General features: G+C 43.7%; 1 protein-coding gene across 1 annotated transcript; it reads right to left on the bottom strand.

Moving 5' to 3' along the window:
- Positions 1-12,465: 12,465 nt before the first annotated feature.
- LOC137898155 (inter-alpha-trypsin inhibitor heavy chain H3-like) lies at positions 12,466-19,906 on the bottom strand. Its single transcript, XM_068742153.1, has 19 exons — positions 19,796-19,906; positions 17,799-18,004; positions 17,566-17,670; positions 17,322-17,484; positions 17,107-17,217; positions 16,824-16,952; positions 16,517-16,633; positions 16,267-16,435; positions 16,025-16,150; positions 15,726-15,907; positions 15,450-15,635; positions 15,193-15,332; positions 14,808-14,968; positions 14,655-14,681; positions 14,037-14,150; positions 13,752-13,953; positions 13,489-13,661; positions 12,875-12,986; positions 12,466-12,775 (listed from the first exon to the last, which is right to left on the bottom strand). Exons 1-19 carry the CDS (start codon positions 19,904-19,906, stop codon positions 12,637-12,639), a joined length of 2,673 nt encoding a protein of 890 aa, XP_068598254.1. The 3' UTR covers positions 12,466-12,636.
- Positions 19,907-20,852: the final 946 nt, after the last annotated feature.

Raw genomic sequence — 20,852 nt, 5'->3', positions numbered from 1 at the left:
GGTCCATGCTTACAATTGTACACATAGCGAGGCCACTGGTTATGCACCTTACTTCCTGTTGTTTGGTCACCCACCCAGGCTTCCAATTGACCTCATGTTTGGCCTCACCCCTAAAAATCAAAGCTCATCCCATCAAGAGTATGCTGAGAAATGGAGGTTGAGAATGGCCGAGGCATACAGATTGGCCTCAAACTCAGCTGGCAAAGAGGGGATATGAGGTAAAACGGCTTATGACAAAAAAATCCATGGTGCAGAGTTGTACCCTGGATGTAGAGTGCTGGTCCAAAACCTAAATGAAAAAGGAGGGCCAGGGAAATTGAGATCATTCTGGGAAGATCAAATGTATGTAGTATCACAGAGAAAACATCAGGACAGCCCAGTGTACGAGCTGAAGCCAGAGGGTGGCAAAGGATGTGTCAGAATTCTCTACCGGAACCTCCTGCTTCCATGTGACTTCCTACCGGCCGCAACACCTGACGTACCGATTGAAACACAAAGGAAACTAAAAGTTAAACAAAGACACAGGGAACCAGAGGACAGCTCTGAGGACGAAGAGCAGTGGATATCTCTCAGTGGATCACAACCAAGAGATTATGATCAGTTCCAGAGCCATCTGAGGGCAGGAGCTCCCGAGTTCCACCCAGACAACAAAGCAGCAGCAACTGAGGATTTTATCAGTGAGGAGGGAGCAGAGCAACAACTGCCACTGGTTGAAGAAGAAGTGACCACAGAAGGGGTAGTAGAGACATTAAACACGGAGAGTGAAGAGGAGTCTCTCCCGTCTGCTCCCAGTGACCAAGACGATGCTGAGCAGCTACCTGTCAGAAAGAAAAGATATCCTTTTCGTAATAGAAAACCGAGAATGATATTCACATATCACGAGTTAGGGCAGCCTTCTATGTTACATGCCTAGAAAGTGAACTTCAAGATAAGTAGAGTGATGCTATGCAGTTAACGTAAGGCTGTAGAAGTCTGTTGTGTTAAGATAGAGTAATGATTTAAAACACCGTTTGTTCAAGAGGTGCCCGACATTGAGGCGTTCAGTGATAGTTGTGATGAAACATGTTATTAAAAGGGCAGGCTACTACTATGTTGAAGTACCTTACTCTCAGCAGAGATGCAGATACCCGTGTACGATGCGGAAGTAGCAGTGGACTGTCATAGTGCACGATGACAGCTGCTGCATTCATGTGACATTAACAGGAGATCGGTGTCATATGGTTCACTGAGGACAGCGCTGCATCTTTATGGACTTATGGACTGAAGAATGCTGACTCCTACTTAGAAGTCATCTGCCTATATGTTATGCATATCAATGTGTGGACTCATGATTTCATGATGTGAACTGGTACTCATAATGTCGGGACGTCATTACATTTTGGAGGGGAGAGTGTGAGGATTGTGAGTTTGTGAAGCAAGACACCCCCACACTCTTACATATCATTATTGTTACTGGTTTTGGATAAGATGTTGTACTTGAGATAGCGGACATGCAGGCAATAACATTGACGGTGTATTACCGACATCCGCCACAGGAGGGAGTGTACTGCTTGGTGAGCACGCCTCACAGGCTCATAGCAGCAACACAGGCACTGCAGAGAGATGATAGAATGCGGTGCAGGAGAACAATGGCGCATGTAAAGATGTTGTCTGTATCTATGTTACAGTAAATTCATTCCAAGACACACTGAGTCATTTTTGAAGTGTGCAACAGGAGCATTTCAAAAAGCCCTTGCGGTCTTGTTTCCGTTGAAAGTCGTGACTACGGTGGGATACGTGGAAAGATCTGACTTCCTCATTTTGCTAAAATAAAATCAGCACAATTTATTTTTCATTTTGGTTTTGTAGGTTAAAGTGTTTTATATTTTGTGCTCCTGAGTTAATGTTGCTGATCAATTGTAATTTATTACTATTTATTGATGTTATTTAATTTAATTTATTATTTAATTGTAGAAATTGTAGTTTCAGGATTAAAAAAATATTTCACGCAAACTAATGCATTTCAAATATTTTCTGTTGCAGACAAAAAAAATTGTAATAAAGTTATTCTTTGTTGCAAGTTGATCTATATTTATTTCTTTTCTTTTCTTTTAGTTCGCTCTCTCCTGAAAGCCCGGGACTCAGCATTCAGGTCTGGTGATGCTCCAGCACTCAGAGCGGCGAGGAGAAGCTTGACATCGGGGGTAAAGAGGGCCAAAGCCTCCTATGCTCGGAGAATAGAGGGTCATTTTGCTTCCAACGACCCCCGGAGCATGTGGAAGGGCATCAGTACCATCACGGACTACAAAAAGAGAGTCATGGAGTGCCCCAGGGACCCGTCTCTTCCTGATGCCCTTAACACCTTCTAGGCTCGCTTTGAGGCTTCCAACACGTCACCCTGCACAAAGCTCACGCTTCCACCAGGTGAGCTGCCCCTCAGTCTGGCTGCTGAGGATGTGATGAGGTCCCTGCGGAAGATCAACCCCCGCAAGGCTGCAGGCCCAGACAACATCCCGGGCCGGGTTCTGAGGGACTGTGCCGATCAGCTCTTCGAGGTGTTGACCGACATCTTCAACACCTCATTGTCCCAGGGCTCAGTGCCGACGTGTCTGAAGACAGCCACCATCATCCCTGTCCCCAAGACCTCCACCGTTTCATGCCTGAACGACTATCGGCCGGTTGCTCTGACTCCGATAGTCATGAAGTGCTTTGAGCGGCTGGTGATGGGGCACATTAAGGAGAGCGTCGATGACAGCGTGGACCCCCATCAGTATGCGTTCCGGAGGAACCGCTCCACTGACGATGCAATCGCTTCTGTGGTTCACGAGGCCCTGAGTCACCTGGAGACCAGAGACGCTTATGCCAGGCTGCTGTTTCTGGACTTCAGCTCGGCATTTAACACCATCATCCCGCAGACCCTGGTCAACAAACTGCTGACACTGGGGCTGAGCCCATCGATGTGCAACTGGGTCCTGGACTTCCTGACGAACAGGCCGCAGACTGTGAGAATCCGCAACATCTCCTCCGCCCCCATCATCCTCAACACCGGCTCCCCTCAAGGATGCATTCTTAGCCCTCTGCTGTTCACCCTGCTGACGTATGACTGCAAAGCCAAGTACCCGAGCAGTCATATCGTCAAGTTCGCAGACGACACAGCAGTGGTGGGACGCATCCTCAACAACGAAGAGTCAGAGTACATGCAGGAGGTGGAACATCTGGTGCAGTGGTGCAGAGAAAACATCCTCTGCATCAATGTGAAGAAAACGAAGGAGATGTTTGTGGACTACAGGAAAGGAGGCTACACCCCCCCTCCCCTCTACATCGGAGGAGCGGCTGTCGAGGTGGTCCAGAGCATCAAATACCTGGGCGTGCACATCGCCAGCGACCTAACATGGAGGACTAACTCAGCCGCCTTAGTAAAGAAGGCCCACCAGCGCCTCTATTTTCTGAGGAGGCTGAGGCGAGCAGGTATGGGCTCCCCTGTCCTGTCGTCCTTCTACAGGTGTGCGGTGGAGAGTGTCCTCTCATCCTGCATCACGGTGTGGTACGGCAGCTGCTCTGCTGCAGACAGGAAGGCCCTGCAGCGGGTGGTTAAATCGGCCCAAAGGACTTCAGAGAGCAGCCTACCCACCGTGAGTGGCATTTACAGCAGGAGGTGCAGGAAAAAGGCAACCCGCATCATGAAGGACCCCACCCACCCTGCACACGGACTATTTTACCCCCTCCCATCTGGAAGGAGGCTGCGCAGCATCAGGGCCAGAACCACCAGGTTCAAAAACAGTTTCTTCCCTGATGCTGTGAGAGTTATAAACAGTGGATAACTCGGAGGCCAAATGCACTGCTTCCGTGTTGGACCCTACTGGGGATCGTGCAATCACTTTTGTCACTTTTGTCACTTTTGTCACTTTTGTGTATATATTTAGTTTAAGCTGAATGAATGTGTGTTTGTTGTGTGCCTCGAGCTGGGACCTGAGTGCTGTTTTTCGTTCGGGCATGAGAGTGTTTGAATGACAATAAACATTTCTTGATTCTTGATTCTTGATTCTTGATATTTCCTTTTATGTTAACAAGGATACAAGAGTGTTTTTTTTGGGGGGGGGGGGGGGGGGGGGGGTCGCGAAATAGTTTTTCTTCCTCGGGGGGCCGTAACAGAAAATAATTGAGAAGCACTGGTATAGTGTAACAGAGCTAGAAATGAAGTCGAGTGTTTTCGTGATTTTAGTCATAATAAGCACCTTTGGTTAAAATGCGTGATTTGGAGCCTCTGGTGGACATCGTGGGTACTGCAGCTCTGCTGCATTTTGCTTCTGCCACACCCGATGAGAGAAACTGTGTGCTTCATGTTGGGGATCCATCTATCCGTCCATTTCCTTGTAGGTGAAGCCAGGCATTTCCCACCAGGAGGAGGCTTAGGAGAAGACATGGGAGACATTGGAGAAACTATGTCTCTCAGCTGGCCAGGGAACGCCTCGGGAAGAGCTTGAGGTGTCTGGAAAGAGGGAAGTCTGGAAACTCCAGTTCCAACTGTTGCCTCCACGACCCGGCCTCAGATAAGTGGTGGAAGATGGATGGAAGGATGGAAGAGAGTGGGGTAGAGACATGGCTACCAACAGTACGGAGCTGAGACAGTGCAGACTCAGTCAACCATATGGATTTCATGTGTCTGTGAAAGTTAAGAAGTTATGGATTGACTAGTTATCATAATTGACTTTATTCTGAAATGAACGCACAAGCCCAACTTTGACGAACATGTTTTTCTTTATTTCCACACAAGAGATCACTGACACAACTCTCGAGATGGAACGTCACTTTCTTATAATGTAAATGTCATTACAATGCTGCGACGTAAAGCTGCTTCTTTTTACTGTAAGGTTTTGATTTGGAAGATTCCCAAGGAAACGCTGATTTGCGATGCCTTTTTATGGAGTTTTGAAAAGGCCGGACACGATGTAGTCCGTTGCGTCTCTATCAATCAGGCCTGCTCCGTTGTTGTGAACGAACCAGCAGGGAATCTTTTCTCCGTTCTTCCAGTCCCTCCTGAAGTCTCTCTGCCAGCCTCTGAGGACAGAGATGGGATACATAAAGAGCATGTATTCCTTTGTTAATATGTGATGGGGGGGGGGATCTGGACTGAGCCGTTGGGTACCTGGTCACATTGAGTTCATTTCCTTTCACAAGCATGGTGGCATCTTGTTTCTCTGGGACTTCACCTTCACGAAGGTTTGTCACCTCATAGTCAATCCCATGGTAGAACTGACCTGGAAAATGACCCATCAGTCAATGATCCATTAAGAATCTTCTCTCCATTGGTGACTTTCACAAAATAATGGGAATTTTATTAGGGATGTTATAATGTAAGATGAAAATGTAATGTAATTCCCTTTATCTGTAATCCTCTGTTTACACTGGTTGAAGATGGCTACCCACTGCCCCTGAGGAGTGGGCAAATGCAGAGAAAACCTTCCCTTCCATGCGAGCAATCAAAAAAACAAAACAAAGAAGACTTCTAAAGTAATTTAAAATGCAGATCTGTCAGAAACATAAGATGATGTCTCAGAGGCTAGACTTGATGTCTCATAAAATTCATTCAGCCCATTAATAAGGATTCTGAAATGAAATACTTATAGATTTTCATAACTTTAAACCTAAACCCAATGCGCTGCTTGATTTGTGTCGTGTGGTACCTAGCAGGCCGTGGGCTTTAGGTGACAGGAGGTGGGAGTCCAGGGTGTAGAAGCCCAAGTAGTTCTGGTGATACTGGTTCTTCTCCCACACTTTGTGTAGCAGGATGACAAACTTGACTGAATCCTTTAGAGTTACCTTTAACCTACGACCCTTGGACAACAGAAGATCCACACTGGGAGAGAGGACATTGATAATTGAGCTGGATTTTATATTCACATTACTCACGAAGGGGATGAAATGTGAGGAGAGTGCAGACACTCACTTGTCCCCTTTGACGGATGCTGTATTCGACCACAGCAGCCTCATCCATTTGTCTTTCTGGTACAATGAAATGGATGTAGTGTCCACCTCCAGCTTCACCCCCAGAGACTCGTGAACGATACCAAAGCGCCCTAAGTAGGTGTTAATTATGCCATCAGCTGGAATCATCTTGTCTCCGATGGTCTGGCCATTCACGAAAAGTCCTGAGGAAACAATTCAGGGTTTGGTGTACACTTGTATATTAGGTGTAAGAATGTTGTGATGATAGTCAGGGCTCAGTGCTGACCAACAGCTGGGTCTTTGACCAGGTTGTAAATGGTTCCCGGGTTGTCGTTGATGTTGAAGCACAGGGAGTCTTTTTTATCTGGGAGCTCGATCATGAAATGAGGATCTCCGTCCACTGCAGGAGACATCAGAGTACAATGAGAGAAATATATGGAATGAATATTTCTCTGTTTTTATTTAGTGTTATTTGCTGATGACGTTTCAACCACAGTCTTCCAAATAGCCATGTGACTCACAAGTGTTTAATGTTAGGTTTGCTGGTATTTGTCATGGATTACTGGGATTACTAATCCTGAATAATTTCACTATCATTGTTAGTTGTTGATCTTTTAATCTCTTGATCTCTGTTTCACATTCTTACATTTCTTTAAAATGTATCATACAGTGGGTCTAATCCACTACTTTAACACACACAGAAAATTATATCTGCACCCAGAGTCAAAATTGATTACAAGTGAGATTTCTCAATTCATCTTTATGTCAATGAGACATAAAGAATTAGAAACCTCGGATTTTGATACTTTTTCTCTATTTTTCAAATTTTGATTTTTAATACATAATCAAACACTGATGGGCAAGTCCCCTTAAACTTTGTCATTAATACATTTAAATCAAAACATCCATTGTCCACAGCTTTGGACCAGAATTCTAGAATTAGTCCAGCAATAGTGAGCCTCTAGGGGGCGCTGCAATTATCTATGTCTCATAATTGATAGGACAGATTTATATGACATTCTGTCCACAGTCTTGGTTCACGACTCCATCTGTGCATTTGGCTTTTTCCATCTGATTTCAGTCATTACTTGTTAACAGACTGACCAACAGGCTGACGGAATGGCATTGCTCATTGCTATTTCATACTGCAAAAATTTACTTACCATAGATTACATAGTTATTAGGAGGAAGGGTAAGGCCGGGAGGAGGAGGAGGAGGAGGAGGTGGTGGAGGAGTAAGGCCGGGAGGAGGAGGAGGTGGAGGCGGTCCTACATATAGGAGCAATCTTTATTTAGTACAATTACAGTAATTCAAGTCAAAAACAATACATTGAAAACGTTTTCACTTCTACAATTAAAATCAATGGATTACAGTGAGGGGACATTTGGTGTCTGATGGCAGCTGAGTTCAGAAAGTCTGTTTAATATCACTTTAAAACCTCTTCACTCGAGTGAATTCTAGAATTATTCCAGCAATAGTGAGCCTCTAGGGGGCGCTGCAATTATCTATCTCTCATAATTGATAGCACAGATTTTTATGACATTCTGTTCACAGTCTTGGTTCACGACTCCATCTGTGCATTTGGCTTTTTCCATCTGATTTCAGTCATTACTTGTTAACAGACTGACCAACAGGCCAACAGAATGGCATTGCTCATTGCTATTTCATACTGCAAAAATTTACTTACCAAAGGGTACGGTGTTATTAGGAGGAGGGGTAAGGCCGGGAGGAGGAGGAGGAGGAGGAGGAGGAGGAGGGGTAGGAGGTGGAGGAGTAAGGCCTGGAGGAGGAGGAGGTGGAGGAGTAAGGCCGGGAGGAGGAGGAGGTGGAGGAGGGGTAGGAGGAGGAGGAGGAGGAGTAAGGCCGGGAGGAGGAGGAGGTGGAGGCGGTCCTACATATAAGAGCAATATTTATTTAGTACAATTACAGTAATTCAAGTCAAAAACAATACATTGAAAAGAATGTTGTCAAGTTATACTACCTAAGCTTCTTTTGGCTGCTTGTCTTTTCCCTGTCCAAAAAAACAAAAACAAAACATTAAAAACGTTTTCACTTCTACAATGAGAACTAGAAAACGACAATCAGAGGTTGCAGACCCTCGCCTCCAATAGACTATTGGATCTTGTGAGACAGTAAACAGGGCTTCCGGATCAGAGGGGCCAAACCTGCTCTAGCTTGCTGCTCCGGAACGTACTACAAGACTCCTTCTGGACTCTTTTTCCCATTATGCCATTCGTTTCCCTCCCTCTTAAAGTGGCAGTTTACAGCACAGGCACAATTCCAGATGTAAAAATAATTCTAGAATCTGGATCCAGATCCGGATCAACGCCATTCTCGGGGAGGACCGAGCCACGGACAGAACCTCGCTTGTGTAAAAATTCCAAGTCAATTGGGTTACTAGTTTTTGAGTTATGCGCTCGGACAGACAGACAAACAAACAGGCAAACATACAAACGCACCCAATTGCAAAACCATCGCCTCCCCTTCGGCGAGGGTAATCAGTGAGGGGACATTTGGTGTCTGATGGCAGCTGAGTTCAGAAAGTCTGTTTAATATCACTTTAAAACCTCTTCAATTGTCCATTACCGTCAGTCAGCTTTTCAGCAAGAACCGGAACATCTCCATCTTCAGGCTTTGTGACCACCATGGAAGTGAGAGGAGGGACAAAGTTGTAACGTAGAGACATGGCCAAGGCTTCGGCTGTGGTGTTGGCTTTTTCCTCTGCAGTGCCACTTTTGCTTGCAAGAAATGTCAGAGTGAAATTACCTGTAAGCCGTTACTGGGTCCAGAGATGACCAGAGCGCCTTGGGCCAGGTAGGGCAGCCAGAGGCAGGCGCCTCCCCACAGGAGCAGTCCAACGTTCCACAGTCCAGACATGATGGAACCTCAACTGAGTACTGACCAAGTTCACTCTTAAGAAGATATATAGTCCCTGTCCAAGGGGAGGGCCTGGTCCTCGCACTGGAAAGGGGACAGGGAGTACTCACTGCCTGAGTGAACGTACCTGGGTGTGTTTGCTAGCAGACCATTGTAGTGCGATTCCAGAACCTAACTTGTACAAAGTGTCCTCATAATAATTAGGCAGAGAAAACCTCCCTCAATATCAATCTAACTTTCTCCTGCATGTGTGTTTTTCTGCTACTTTTAACCCTGCGTGCAAACATCCCATTTGCATAAACTGGACAACCGCCGATCCTCCAGTTCCCAACCCAAGTCCCAACCACTGAGCCACTGCCGCCCCTCATACATGCTATTACACTTTAATTACACTTTAACTACATTTCACATTGTAAAAATATTCAATACAGTCAACCAACATAAAACTGTTTCTATTTCACCTCAAGATAAACAAATAATTGTAGAAAAATCAATAAAGGAGGAAAAAAAACATACTTAGGAAAAGCCTTCAGGAATTTCTCAGCATTGGTAAGAAAATCATTTACATTTCCTGAGCCCCATTAATCCAAACCTAAGATGAATCTTTGATGCACGTATTGTGAACATTACAGAGTATAGAACGCAGTAATGTCAACTTGTACTACAGCTAGCACAAGCTCCACCCATTTATAGATGGTGAATGCCACATCATGCAAACCATTTTATCAGCCCATCCATGAGACTCAGAATGCCCACAGCGTGTGGGTCTTCTGTGAGATGCTTCTATCCTGTCGTGGGGCTACTTGCTGAACACGCTAGCACCGGGACCTTTGGCAGGTGCAGGCTTGTCCAGGGAGGTTTCTGTCCCCGTCCTCACCCTACTGAAGACAGATGGAGCCACTTTGCCAGCGCGTTCTAAATGCAGACATAAATACATCTCATTAGAAAAACAGCTGCTTATCCTCAACAATTGGCAGGAATTTCCATTTGGGATTTAAGTATGCCAGAAGGGAATAAACTTTACTGCAACAACTGAATTGTGCCGCTTCATCTTTATTTTTAAGTTGAGGCCCTTTTAGAAGACGACTCCAGTCAATTTCCAATTTCAAGAATTGGGATGTCAACTTAATTCCCGCTGCCTTGATCCCTTATAATTACTCACTTGAGCCATATTTCTTTGTATTATCTCAGCATTTGTTAAAAGCAGTATTTAAAAGTCATTTTGATTCAGCAAGCGGTGACCCTGACCTTTGAATGAATTCTTACCACAGGAACAGTGTACCGTCACATTGAAAGATTCTGAATTCCCATTGAAACATTTTTTTTCTTTTATCCTATCTTAGATAAGCAAAGTTCGGGTCAGATCACTTCTGCAGATTACACATTCCCTAATGAAGTGTCAGCCTAATGAAACCCATAATCCAATGGTTGACTATCTCCAAGGCCCACTCTACCATAAAACTCCAACATGCTATGCTAATTCAATCTATTTAACCAGCAGCTAATGTAGTATGTGATTTGAGGATAATTTGGAAGAAAGACCTTGACTGTTAGATAGAATCTTTTTCCATGTGTCTTCATCTAACTGATAATGGGGAATACATTATGTATATGCATGTTCTCTCCGCGTCGGCGTGGGATTTCTCCAGTTCCCTCCCACCTCCAAATAAAAGCAATGCAGGTGAATCGATTACCCTAGACTAGATTGTCCGTAGTGTTTAAGTTTAAGTGTGTGCGTAAATGGTTGTCTGGCTCTGTGTTGCCCTGCGATGCGCTGGCGATGCGTCTGAGGTGTACCCTGCCTCTCACCCTTAGCAAGCTGGGATAGACTCCAGCAACTCCTGTGACTTGCAAAGTGGAAGAAGAGGAAGAAAATGGATGGATGGAGGTAAATTCACTCAATATGAAATTCTACACCGTACCATGTCGGCTTTTCAAAATATGACTAAGAAATGCCAACACTGTCAGGGTGGCTGGGCCGAACTGGACGCTCTAAACAGGCACGACACAGGAGGTAGGTTGAGCTGGTTTAATGGCCCACAAGGGAGCAAGGCAATCAGGAGAAGACTCGACGAAGTCGGCGACTCGCCGGAATCCAGACGGAGTTCCGTGACGAGTTGGTAGGACGTCGGCAGGCAGGTTCTGCAGACTTGCCAAGGAGACGTCACGAGAAAAGGCCGTGACGTGGAGCCAGGGAGACAACGAGCACATGAGACCAGGAGCTCTGGAAGATGCTGACAATCTGGCAAGGCGTGGAGCAAGGGCCCGAGTCTCTATGGAGCAGGTGAGGAGACGAGGCTCGATTGAAATCAGCTGCGCATGACTGCCACGCCTGCTCCTGCTCCAGCTCTGCCCCCTGCTCATTCTGCTCCAGCTGACTCCCAGCAACAATCACTCAGACATAGAGAGAGAAGCATCAGGAAGAAAACAGAATCATGACAAACACATGCTGGAATTTCAAGACGGCGGTGGGAACGTTCATACATCTCATCTGGGAACGTTCTATGGTCAAGCCATTTTGGGAAAGCATGCTGAAGTTCGTAGAGGCATTGGTAGGAATACCCTCGCTACATTTATGCCCCTTTGGACATAAAACATGAATTACAAAACTGCTGATTCAATCCTGATGGCTGGGACAATCTCAGCTGACAGAATTATTTTGAGATATTGGAAAGCACTCTCTATTACAGCATCTAGTAGAAAGCTTATATGAGTGAAATAGCATCATATGAGATTATGTTGACAAGAATAGCGGGCAGGGGCTGTGTCTTTCTAGGAAGCTGTGATGATTTTACAGCCTACTAGACCTCTCACTAATAGGTCAATTGTAAAACTGTTACAGTAGTAGTTACTAAAAGACCTATATATACAGTATCTAATTATTTTTGCTAATACGATAGCTGTTTGATTTGTTCCCTCTTACAGGTACACTTCAATCCGTGGTCACAGTGCACCTGAATGTCAAACAGCGTGCTAAGGCCAACACATTTTAATCAGCTTAATGTGAAAGATAATGAGTTTGGATGCTGAATTCCTGAAGGAGTCTTTTGGAGTACACAGTGAATAAAATAGAAAGCCTTTATTGTCCTTGTATAGTGGCTACACAATGAGATTAGGGATGAGGACATGGTTCCGTTTATGTCCACCATTTGTTCTCGTCCCTCAAGGTATGATGTGATGTAGCTCCTCAGCATCGTGGTCAGAGCTGACCACGATTTTCTTGCAACATGTAGACATGCTTCATGTTGGGGATCCATTCATCCATCCATCCGTCCATTTCCTTGTAGGTGAAGGTGTTCCGGGCATTTCCCACCAGGAGGAGGCTTAGGAGAAGACATAGGAGACATTGGAGAAACTATGTCTCTCAGCTGGCCAGGGAACGCCTCGGGAAGAGCTTGAGGTGTCTGGAAAGAGGAAAGTCTGGAAACTCCAGTTCCAACTGTTGCCTCCACGACCCGGCCTCAGATAAGTGGTGGAAGATGGATGGAAGGATGGAAGAGAGTGGGGTAGAGACATGGCTACCAACAGTACGGAGCTGAGACAGTGCAGACTCAGTCAACCATATGGATTTCATGTGTCTGTGAAAGTTAAGAAGTTATGGATTGACTAGTTATCATAATTGACTTTATTCTGAAATGAACGCACAAGCCCAACTTTGACGAACATGTTTTTCTTTATTTCCACACAAGAGATCACTGACACAACTCTCGAGATGGACCGTCACTTTCTTATAATGCAAATGTCATTACAATGCTGCGACGTAAAGCTGCTTCTTTTTACTGTAAGGTTTGGATTTGGAAGATTTCCATGGTAACGCTGATTTGCGATGCCTTTTTATGGAGTTTTGAAAAGGCCGGACACGATGTAGTCCGTTGCGTCTCTATCAATCAGGCCTGTTCCATTGTTGTGAACGAACCAGCAGGGAATCTTTTCTCCGTTCTTCCAGTCCCTCCTGAAGTCTCTCTGCCAGCCTCTGAGGACAGAGATGGGATATGTAAAGAGCATGTATTCCTTTGTTAATATGTGATGGGGGGGGGGGGGGGGGGGGGATCTGGACTGAGCCGTTGGGTACCTGGTCACATTGAGTTCATTTCCTTTCACAAACATGGTGGCATCTGGTTTCTCTGGGACTTCACCTTCACGAAGGTTTGTCACCTCATAGTCAATCCCATGGTAGAACTGACCTGGAAAACGACCCATCATTCAATGATCCATTAAGAACCTTCTCTCCATTGGTGACTTTCACAAAATAATGGGAATTTTATTAGGGATGTTATAATGTAAGATTAATATGTAACGTAATTCCCTTTATCTGTAATCCTCTGTTTACACTGGTTGAAGATGGCTTATCAATACAGATTTGTTAAAATCTAGTCGATGAGTCACGAAGAGAATTTCTTTTTTTTTACGTGCAGTCAGGGGAGGCACGGCCTCCCCTGACTGCACGTCACTGTTGATTTCATTAGAGACAATTTATGTTGTAATTATCTTGTTGAAAAATATGATGATTCTGAAATTAAATCGACATTTACTTGTGTAACTTTCAACCTAAACCCAATAATTGTGTTTTTTATACTGTACCCCCACCAGGTGTAACAAAATGAAGGTGTGTGTTATGACATCTTATTAATTTTCATAACTTTAAACCTAAACCCAATGCGCTGCTTGATTTGTGTCGTGTGGTACCTAGCAGGCCGTGGGCTTTAGGTGACAGGAGGTGGGAGTCCAGGGTGTAGAAGCCCAAGTAGTCCCGGTGATAGGGGTGCTTCTCCCACACTTTGTGTAGCAGGATGACAAACTTGACTGAATCCTTTAGAGTTACATTTAAGCTGCGATCTTTGGACAACAGAAGGTCCACACTGGGAGAGAGGACATTGATAATTGAGCTGGATTTTATATTCACATTACTCACGAAGGGGATGAAATGTGAGGAGAGTGCAGACACTCACTTGTCCCCTTTGACAGATGCTGTATTCGACCACAGCAGCCTCATCCATTTGTCTTTCTGGTACAATGAAATGGATGTAGTGTCCACCTCCAGCTTCACCCCCAGAGACTCGTGAACGATACCAAAGCGCCCTAAGTAGGTGTTAATTGTGCCATCAGCTGGAATCATCTTGTCTCCGATGGTCTGGCCATTCACGAAAAGTCCTGAGGAAACAATTCAGGGTTTGGTGTACACTTGTATATTAGGTGTAAGAATGTCGTGATGATAGTCAGGGCTCAGTGCTGACCAACAGCTGGGTCTTTGACCAGGTTGTAAATGGTTCCCGGGTTGTCGTTGATGTTGAAGCACAGGGAGTCTTTTTTATCTGGGAGCTCTATCATGAAATGAGGATCTCCGTCCACTGCAGGAGACATCAGAGTACAATGAGAGAAATATATGGAATGAATATTTCTCTGTTTTTATTTAGTGTGATTTAACTATGATGGGCAAGTCCCCTAAATCTTTGTGATTAATAAATTTTAGTCAAGTGTTTATTAACAACCATCGCTAAAATCACCGAAAATCTAGAATTAGTATTGCAATAGTGAGCCTCTAGGGGGTGGTGCAATTGTGTGTGTCTCATAATTGGTTGCACAGATTTATATGACATTCCGTCCACAATCTTGATTCACGACTCAAATCCCACTACATAATCCGTCTGATATCAGTCATTACTTGTCAACAGGCTGACAGAATGACATGTACTTACCAAAGTATGTGGGTGCTGGTGAAGCGTAATAACTGTGGGTACTGTATGGTGAAGATCCATAACGACGTTCTATATAGGAGCCAAATTTATTGAGTACAACTACAGTAATTCAAGTCAAAAACAATACATTGAAATGATTTGTGTCATGCTTTTTACCATTTCTTTCTGCCTCTTGTCTTTCCTCTGTCAAAAAAACAGATTAAAAACAGTTTCACTCCGACAATTAAAATCGATGCTTGCAAGGGAAAATATCTGATGGCAGCTGAGTCTGTTTAATATCACTCTAAAACCTCTTCACTCCTCCATTACCTTCAGTCAGCTTGTCAGCAAGGACCGGGCCATCTCCGTGTTCCTTATCTTCAGGCTTTGTGACCACCATGGAAGTGAGAGGAGTGACAAAGTTGTAGCGTAGAGACATGGCCAAGGCTTCGGCTGTGGTGTTGCCTTTTTCCTCTGCAGTGCCACTTTTGCTGCAAGAAATGTTCGAAATGAATATTCCATCAAAGACAAGGAAGTCAAACTATTTCACTCGGCACTGCTGAAGGGATGCTGAGGTGAGCATATCGTTTATTAACCCTTTCTTCCTGCTGCAGTCTACTTTTATATTACATATCGGCATCGTAGGAAATGGCTGGTTGAGATTTAAACTTGAGTTTAAATGTCAGAAAAACTTTAAAAATCACAATAAACTGACCTCTTCTCTAAGAGCTGTTGGATGGTGAGGTAGGCCCACAGGCGCTCGATGAAGTTCCCGAAGATGTAGCTTTCATTAGGGTATAACACATTCCAGTCCACTGTAGTGGCCAGGCCCTGCACCTCAAAATCATCCTCAATCTACAAAGAAAAAAAAAGAGAAGTTTGGATATCTAAAATGCATAGCAGGGAAAAACACACGTACATGATCTCCACCCATGCATTGTCTCTAAAACACCAGTATTTCCTTCATCTCACCCCTTGTCCATGCACTTCTGCATTGAAGCTGTCTATGTCATCATTCGACAGACGACCGGACGTCACAATCTCTGTGCCATTAAATAATTGGTCAAAGTGGTTGGTGGTGAGGGAGTCCACAGTGTTGTCAGGGTAGTGAAGCTGCACCTCAGAAAGCAGAGGGCTGGAAACCTCGTCATAGAATCCCTGCAATAAATGCAGGCATCTGATTGGATAAGTGTTGAAGAATGCAATGTAGTTTCTACAAAATTCTGAATTTGTTCGACTTGTCTTCACCTGAAGTTGAACTGCTGCGTCTGAACCCTCAAATATCCTGCGGGCGAATCCTCTGTTTTGCTTGCTCAATGTGTCCAGGAAGGAGTATTTCACATTATTCCCAAATCCAAGACTGAACAGTGTCATGTTTCCTCCAGTAGCCTGACGAACATTCTCTTGGATCTTCGGGAGCCTGTACTCTCCTTTAATGGTACAATTACAATATTGAAAAGTTCAATACTACACAAAATGACAGTAATCCAATATGCACTTAAACAGTACATGCAGTGCAGCGTATCCTCTAGTGTGTAAACACTCACCAGAATTTGGCATTCCATCTGTCAGCAATATAATCATGTCAATGCTGTTCTCTAAGAGATTGCCGTTCGCCCTGCCGCTGACCAGCATCTGCACGGCTCTCAACACTCCACCATTGATATCGGTTCCTTGAAGAAAATTGGAAAATAAATTGTAAAATGTGCAGTTTTAGCATGTATTTCTGTTATTAAAGGAATAAAGAGAACATTTACGAAAACATAATGTCTCATGTTTTTCTATTAACCTCCACTATCCTTGATGTTTCGTACGTAGATCTTGGCTTCAGCCACATTTTCCTTGGTTGCCTTAGTGAGGTTTTGTTTCCAGACATCAATGATGTCATCGAACTGGACAATGGCAAAGTAGTCATCCTCACTGATGTCCTCGAGTATGTGCAGCATCGCCTCACGTGTCTGAAGAATTACAAGGTCAGGGGTCAAGACGTGCTCATTGATCTATTAGAACCACATGAACAGTCTGAGCGGTGTGAGAACCTGCTGGATCTTTTTTCCGTACATGGATCCACTCCTGTCAATAACAAACACCACATTCTTCGGGAGTCTTTGCAGGTTGGGTGGAGCAAAGAAGTGTACGAAATATCCATTCACAACCTGAAGGGAAGAGAATAATTAGCAGCAGTGAAAACCATGACAGAACAACGAGCCAAAATGGGACTCCAAAGAATGAATGTTGATTCATTTGATGTTATGTAATCCAATCCATAAATTGTATATAAAATTTCATCATTAAAGGAAATCTGGATAGTTTGACATGTGATTCAAATGTGTATGAAGCACTGACCTGAATTTCCCCAAGGTTATTTAACCGTTTCACGTCATACTTAATGACAAAATCTCCATCAATGATTGTTCCGTCACAATCTGGACACTTTCTCTGCTGCTCCGTAGTTGGTGAGAAAGAGATGTGAGCCTAACAGAGAGACACGATACAGTCATAAATAAATCATTTTCATTTACTCTTTATTCTTGGGTCAATATTCTTATTGAATGTAAGAGGATTCCTCATCTGCAATCCAGAAGAATAAAATTAGACATTTGTTTTTTGCTGAGGACATAATATCTACCTTTTTATCATAGACAGTTTTGTCCACCAGATGGAGCAGTTCATTGGAGAGGAAGGTTGAACTGGTATCAACATATACAATACCCTGAGGCTCATAGATGTTTGTCACAATCTGTCAAACCACGTAAGTAAGAAGCACACATACAAAAAGAGACACATATTTAGAATACTAATTTAGAATAAGTCAAATCACTGAGAGTCTGGATTTGAACTCACCTGGAACTTGTCTACGACTTGTTTTGGTTTGACTCGAAACATAATCTCATAGTGGCCCAGTTTTCTCTGGAGCAGCTCCTCGTAGGTGAGACTGAAAATCACGCCACTTTTGGCTGCGATGTTGACAGACACTGAAAACTTCTCCATCTTTCTTCCAGAAACCCTGAAACACATCAGAATGAAAGCCTCTGTACAACTTAAATGTGTATTTTACTATTTTTATGTATTCCTTGTCTTGACTCACCTGACCAGACCTGCAGTTTGCCCGGAGGAAACAGCTTTTTGGTACTGTTTCTTGGCTTTCTCTTTCTCCTTGATTTCCCCGACGTACACCTGACCTTCAATTTCCCTGTGAGGACAGATGGAGAATAACCTGATGTATGTTGACGTAGCTCTGCTCACTAACTGCATCATTTAAAAAGACTGGATAACAGCACAATTTTGCTGAAGGTTCAATGTTGTCAGAGCCAGACTAACATGCTAAAGTTGCTGATGAATGCAGTCTTGGGCAAATCTACTTCAAAGAAGATTTCCTGGGAGGCGTTTGCGACGTTCTGAGCCTTGGACGTCATTTCCGTGTGAGCAAAGCGAGACGTCACAATGCAGTCCACGACGACGCTCTGCACCTCCACCTGAGGAGCAGACGCAGATGGATTCAAAGAGCATTCAGTGTGGAATGCGTCCTATCTGAAGCAGTCACAGACGCATTTGTATACAGTCAACTCAGTAAGAGCTGTAAACTAATGAGTCATATGATAAAGTTATGGGAAAAAGTGGACACAAGTAAAGCTTTATGCCAAGGAAGAGTACCACAGACACAATGTTTGCATTGAGGCTAGCAATGGAGAAGTATAGGGAAGGTCAGAAGGAGCTGCATTGTGTCTTTGTAGATCTAGAGAAAGCCTAGGACAGGGTGTTTAGAGAGGAACTGTGGTACTGCATGAGGAAGTCTGGAGTTCAGAACATGTATGACAGTGAAGTGTGCAGTAGGAGTAACAGGGGAGTTTAGTGTAGAGGTGGGATGCACCAGGGATCAGCTCTGAGCCCCTTTTTGTTTGCCATGGTGATGAAAAAACTAACAGATGAGGCGAGACAGGAAGCCCCTTCGAACATGATGTTTGCAGATGACATTGTGATCTAGAGTGAGAGCAGGTAGAGGAGAATCTAGAGAAGTGGAGGTCTGCTCTAGAAAAGAGAGGAAAGAAGGTGAGCAGGAGTAAAACAGAGTATATGTGTAAATGAGAAGGTCCCAGGTGGAACAGTGAGGTTATAAAGAATAAATGCAAAGAAAGTAGAGGACTTCAAGTACCTCAGTTCAACAGTGCAGAGTGATGGAGAGAATGTGGAACGGAAGTGAAGAATCGTGTGCAGGCAGGCCGGAACCAGTGGAGGAAAGTATGAGGTGTGCTCTGTGATAGGAGAGTGTCGACAGGAAAATCATTTCTTACCGCACTGGAATGTGTACTTCTTTTCTGAAAGGTAAAAATAAACAGATTTTGTATTATATATTTATATTTGTTCAGTTCAGATTTGAAACAAGTAAAATCGAGCAAAGTTTATACTTTAAACTGCCCTTATTGTTTTATGCCAATTCATAATGTGTTCCATTAAAAAAAAAAAGAAGCTCCCTTATCACTGAAGTGTTGGTTTGTTTGTCTGTTATCAGGATCATGCAACAGCACTGTTTTTCATGAAAGTTCAATTTTGGGCATGAGGGAAGTAAGAAGTGTCAGATTAGATTTTAAATTCAATTTTTTTATCACTTCCTAGCTTTATTTTCATTTTTTTCTTTACATCTACAGTATATATACCCCCCCCCAGTTTTGCCAAAGCTTGCCACTCAAACTACCTGATGGATAAACTGCTGTAGCATAGTAGATAGTAGTAGATAATAAGAGATCAAATGTTGATGCTGCATGATTTTCATTCCCCTCCTTTAACATTGGGAGGAGGTTGTATTTTAACAAGTCCATTTCTCTTTGTTCTTGGTTGGGCTGTTTGCAGGGTTATGCAAAAACTACAGCGTATAAAGCAGTGAAAGTCTGACGAGCATCATGGGTTATTAAGCTAAAGAAATGTGCAAGATCGTTCGGCCTCGTACAATGCTGAGGGCCATTCTAGTTTATATCATTATAATAATTAAGTTCTGTAATGATTCCTAACTACTAACAGAAATTAGCAGCTGTTGAAGGTTTCGTCCAAAATGCACAAGTAGAAATTTGATTTCTCAATAACATTTTCATTATCATACCTGTCTCAGTATCTGAGATCCTCCTGCCTCCTGAAATACAAATACAACACAGTGAATCAACATGGAGCCAAGATATTAGGATAATAAACTAATTATAAGTTAATTCATTACATGAGCTGAAGATATATTTGTTATTATTCTTAGCTAATAAATCAAGTGAAAACACTCAACTGTGATTTTTACATGTTAATATCAGAGTACAAAAAGGTCAGAGTGAAATTACCTGTAAGCCGCTACTGGGTCCAGAGATGACCAGAGCCCCTTGGGCCAGGTAGGGCAGCCAGAGGCAGGCACTGCCCCAGAGCAGCAGTCCAACATGCCACAGTCCAGACATGATGGAACCTCAACTGAGTACTGACCAAGTTCACTCTTAAGAAGATATATAGTCCCTGTCCAGGGGGGGGACCAAAAAGCTGCCAGAGTCCAAGTACGTGGGATTGTGTGTGGGTGTGTTTGCTTGTATGTTAGAGAGAGGACTGAACCAACAAACCGGAGCTCAACGTGCACAAAGCCCTGCAGTACAGATGCCAGCGACTTTTACATCTCAAAGTTAGATGTGACAACGCTGCTGTCCAGAATGTCGAGGCCAATAGCGAATATGTGTGACACAAGTCTTTGTTTGGTGCATAACAGCCTGCTCATATGTGTTTCCCCCCATTAATTGCAATAACTTATTGCATGATGTTGGTAGACGCTCACATCAGAATGCACTGTATTTGCTGTTGGTCAACATTTGTGAATAAATACGCTTCATGAACTTTGCTCAATTCTCCCTTGACTCGTGCTTTTCCATCTTGCACTGGACTTCTTTCACTCCACGGCCAGTTCTGTTTCGCTCAATGTGAGCATTCATGTCACTTCTTGCTTACTGGAGAGAAACAGTAGCGCATTGTAGGAAAGCTGTAAATACAGGTACTCATGTTAAATCCTGAAAAAATAAAAATAAAATGCCTGGAGATGAAGCGGACCATTATGGTGCGATACTGGAACCTGCCTTGCCTACAAAGTGTCTTCATAGTAAATACACACAGAAAATCAACCTCAATACCTCCACAGATATAGCTCGAACTTTCTGCTGCATGTGTGTTTTTCTGCAACTCTTAACCCTGCGGGCAAACATCCTACTTGCATAAACTGGACTCCCATCCTCGTCCATATTCCATGTTTGGCAGTACTGATTAAAAGGGAATGAAACCAACGGCAGGCAAAAACAACCCAAATACTTTGTGCCTGAGTTTTTAAACACAATAGTGTACTTTTGGAGTCATTTGGACCATACT

This window comes from Brachionichthys hirsutus, chromosome 8, assembly GCF_040956055.1.
Source record: "Brachionichthys hirsutus isolate HB-005 chromosome 8, CSIRO-AGI_Bhir_v1, whole genome shotgun sequence".
Classification (NCBI taxonomy): Eukaryota; Metazoa; Chordata; class Actinopteri; order Lophiiformes; family Brachionichthyidae; genus Brachionichthys; species Brachionichthys hirsutus.
The sequence above is the reverse complement of the archived record's forward strand: the minus strand, read 5'-3'. Positions and strand labels throughout refer to the sequence as shown.

Bases quoted from the DNA above. Each gene is read 5' to 3' on its own strand.
- LOC137898155 (XM_068742153.1), bottom strand. From the start codon at position 19,906: ATGTCTGGACTGTGGCATGTTGGACTGCTGCTCTGGGGCAGTGCCTGC. The intron at 13,954-14,036 runs GTCAGCACTGAG...TTGTTTCCTCAG, and splicing joins GGTCAAAGACCCAGCTGTTG to GACTTTTCGTGAATGGCCAG. The intron at 12,776-12,874 runs GTACCCAACGGC...CTCTGTCCTCAG, and splicing joins AATGAACTCAATGTGACCAG to AGGCTGGCAGAGAGACTTCA.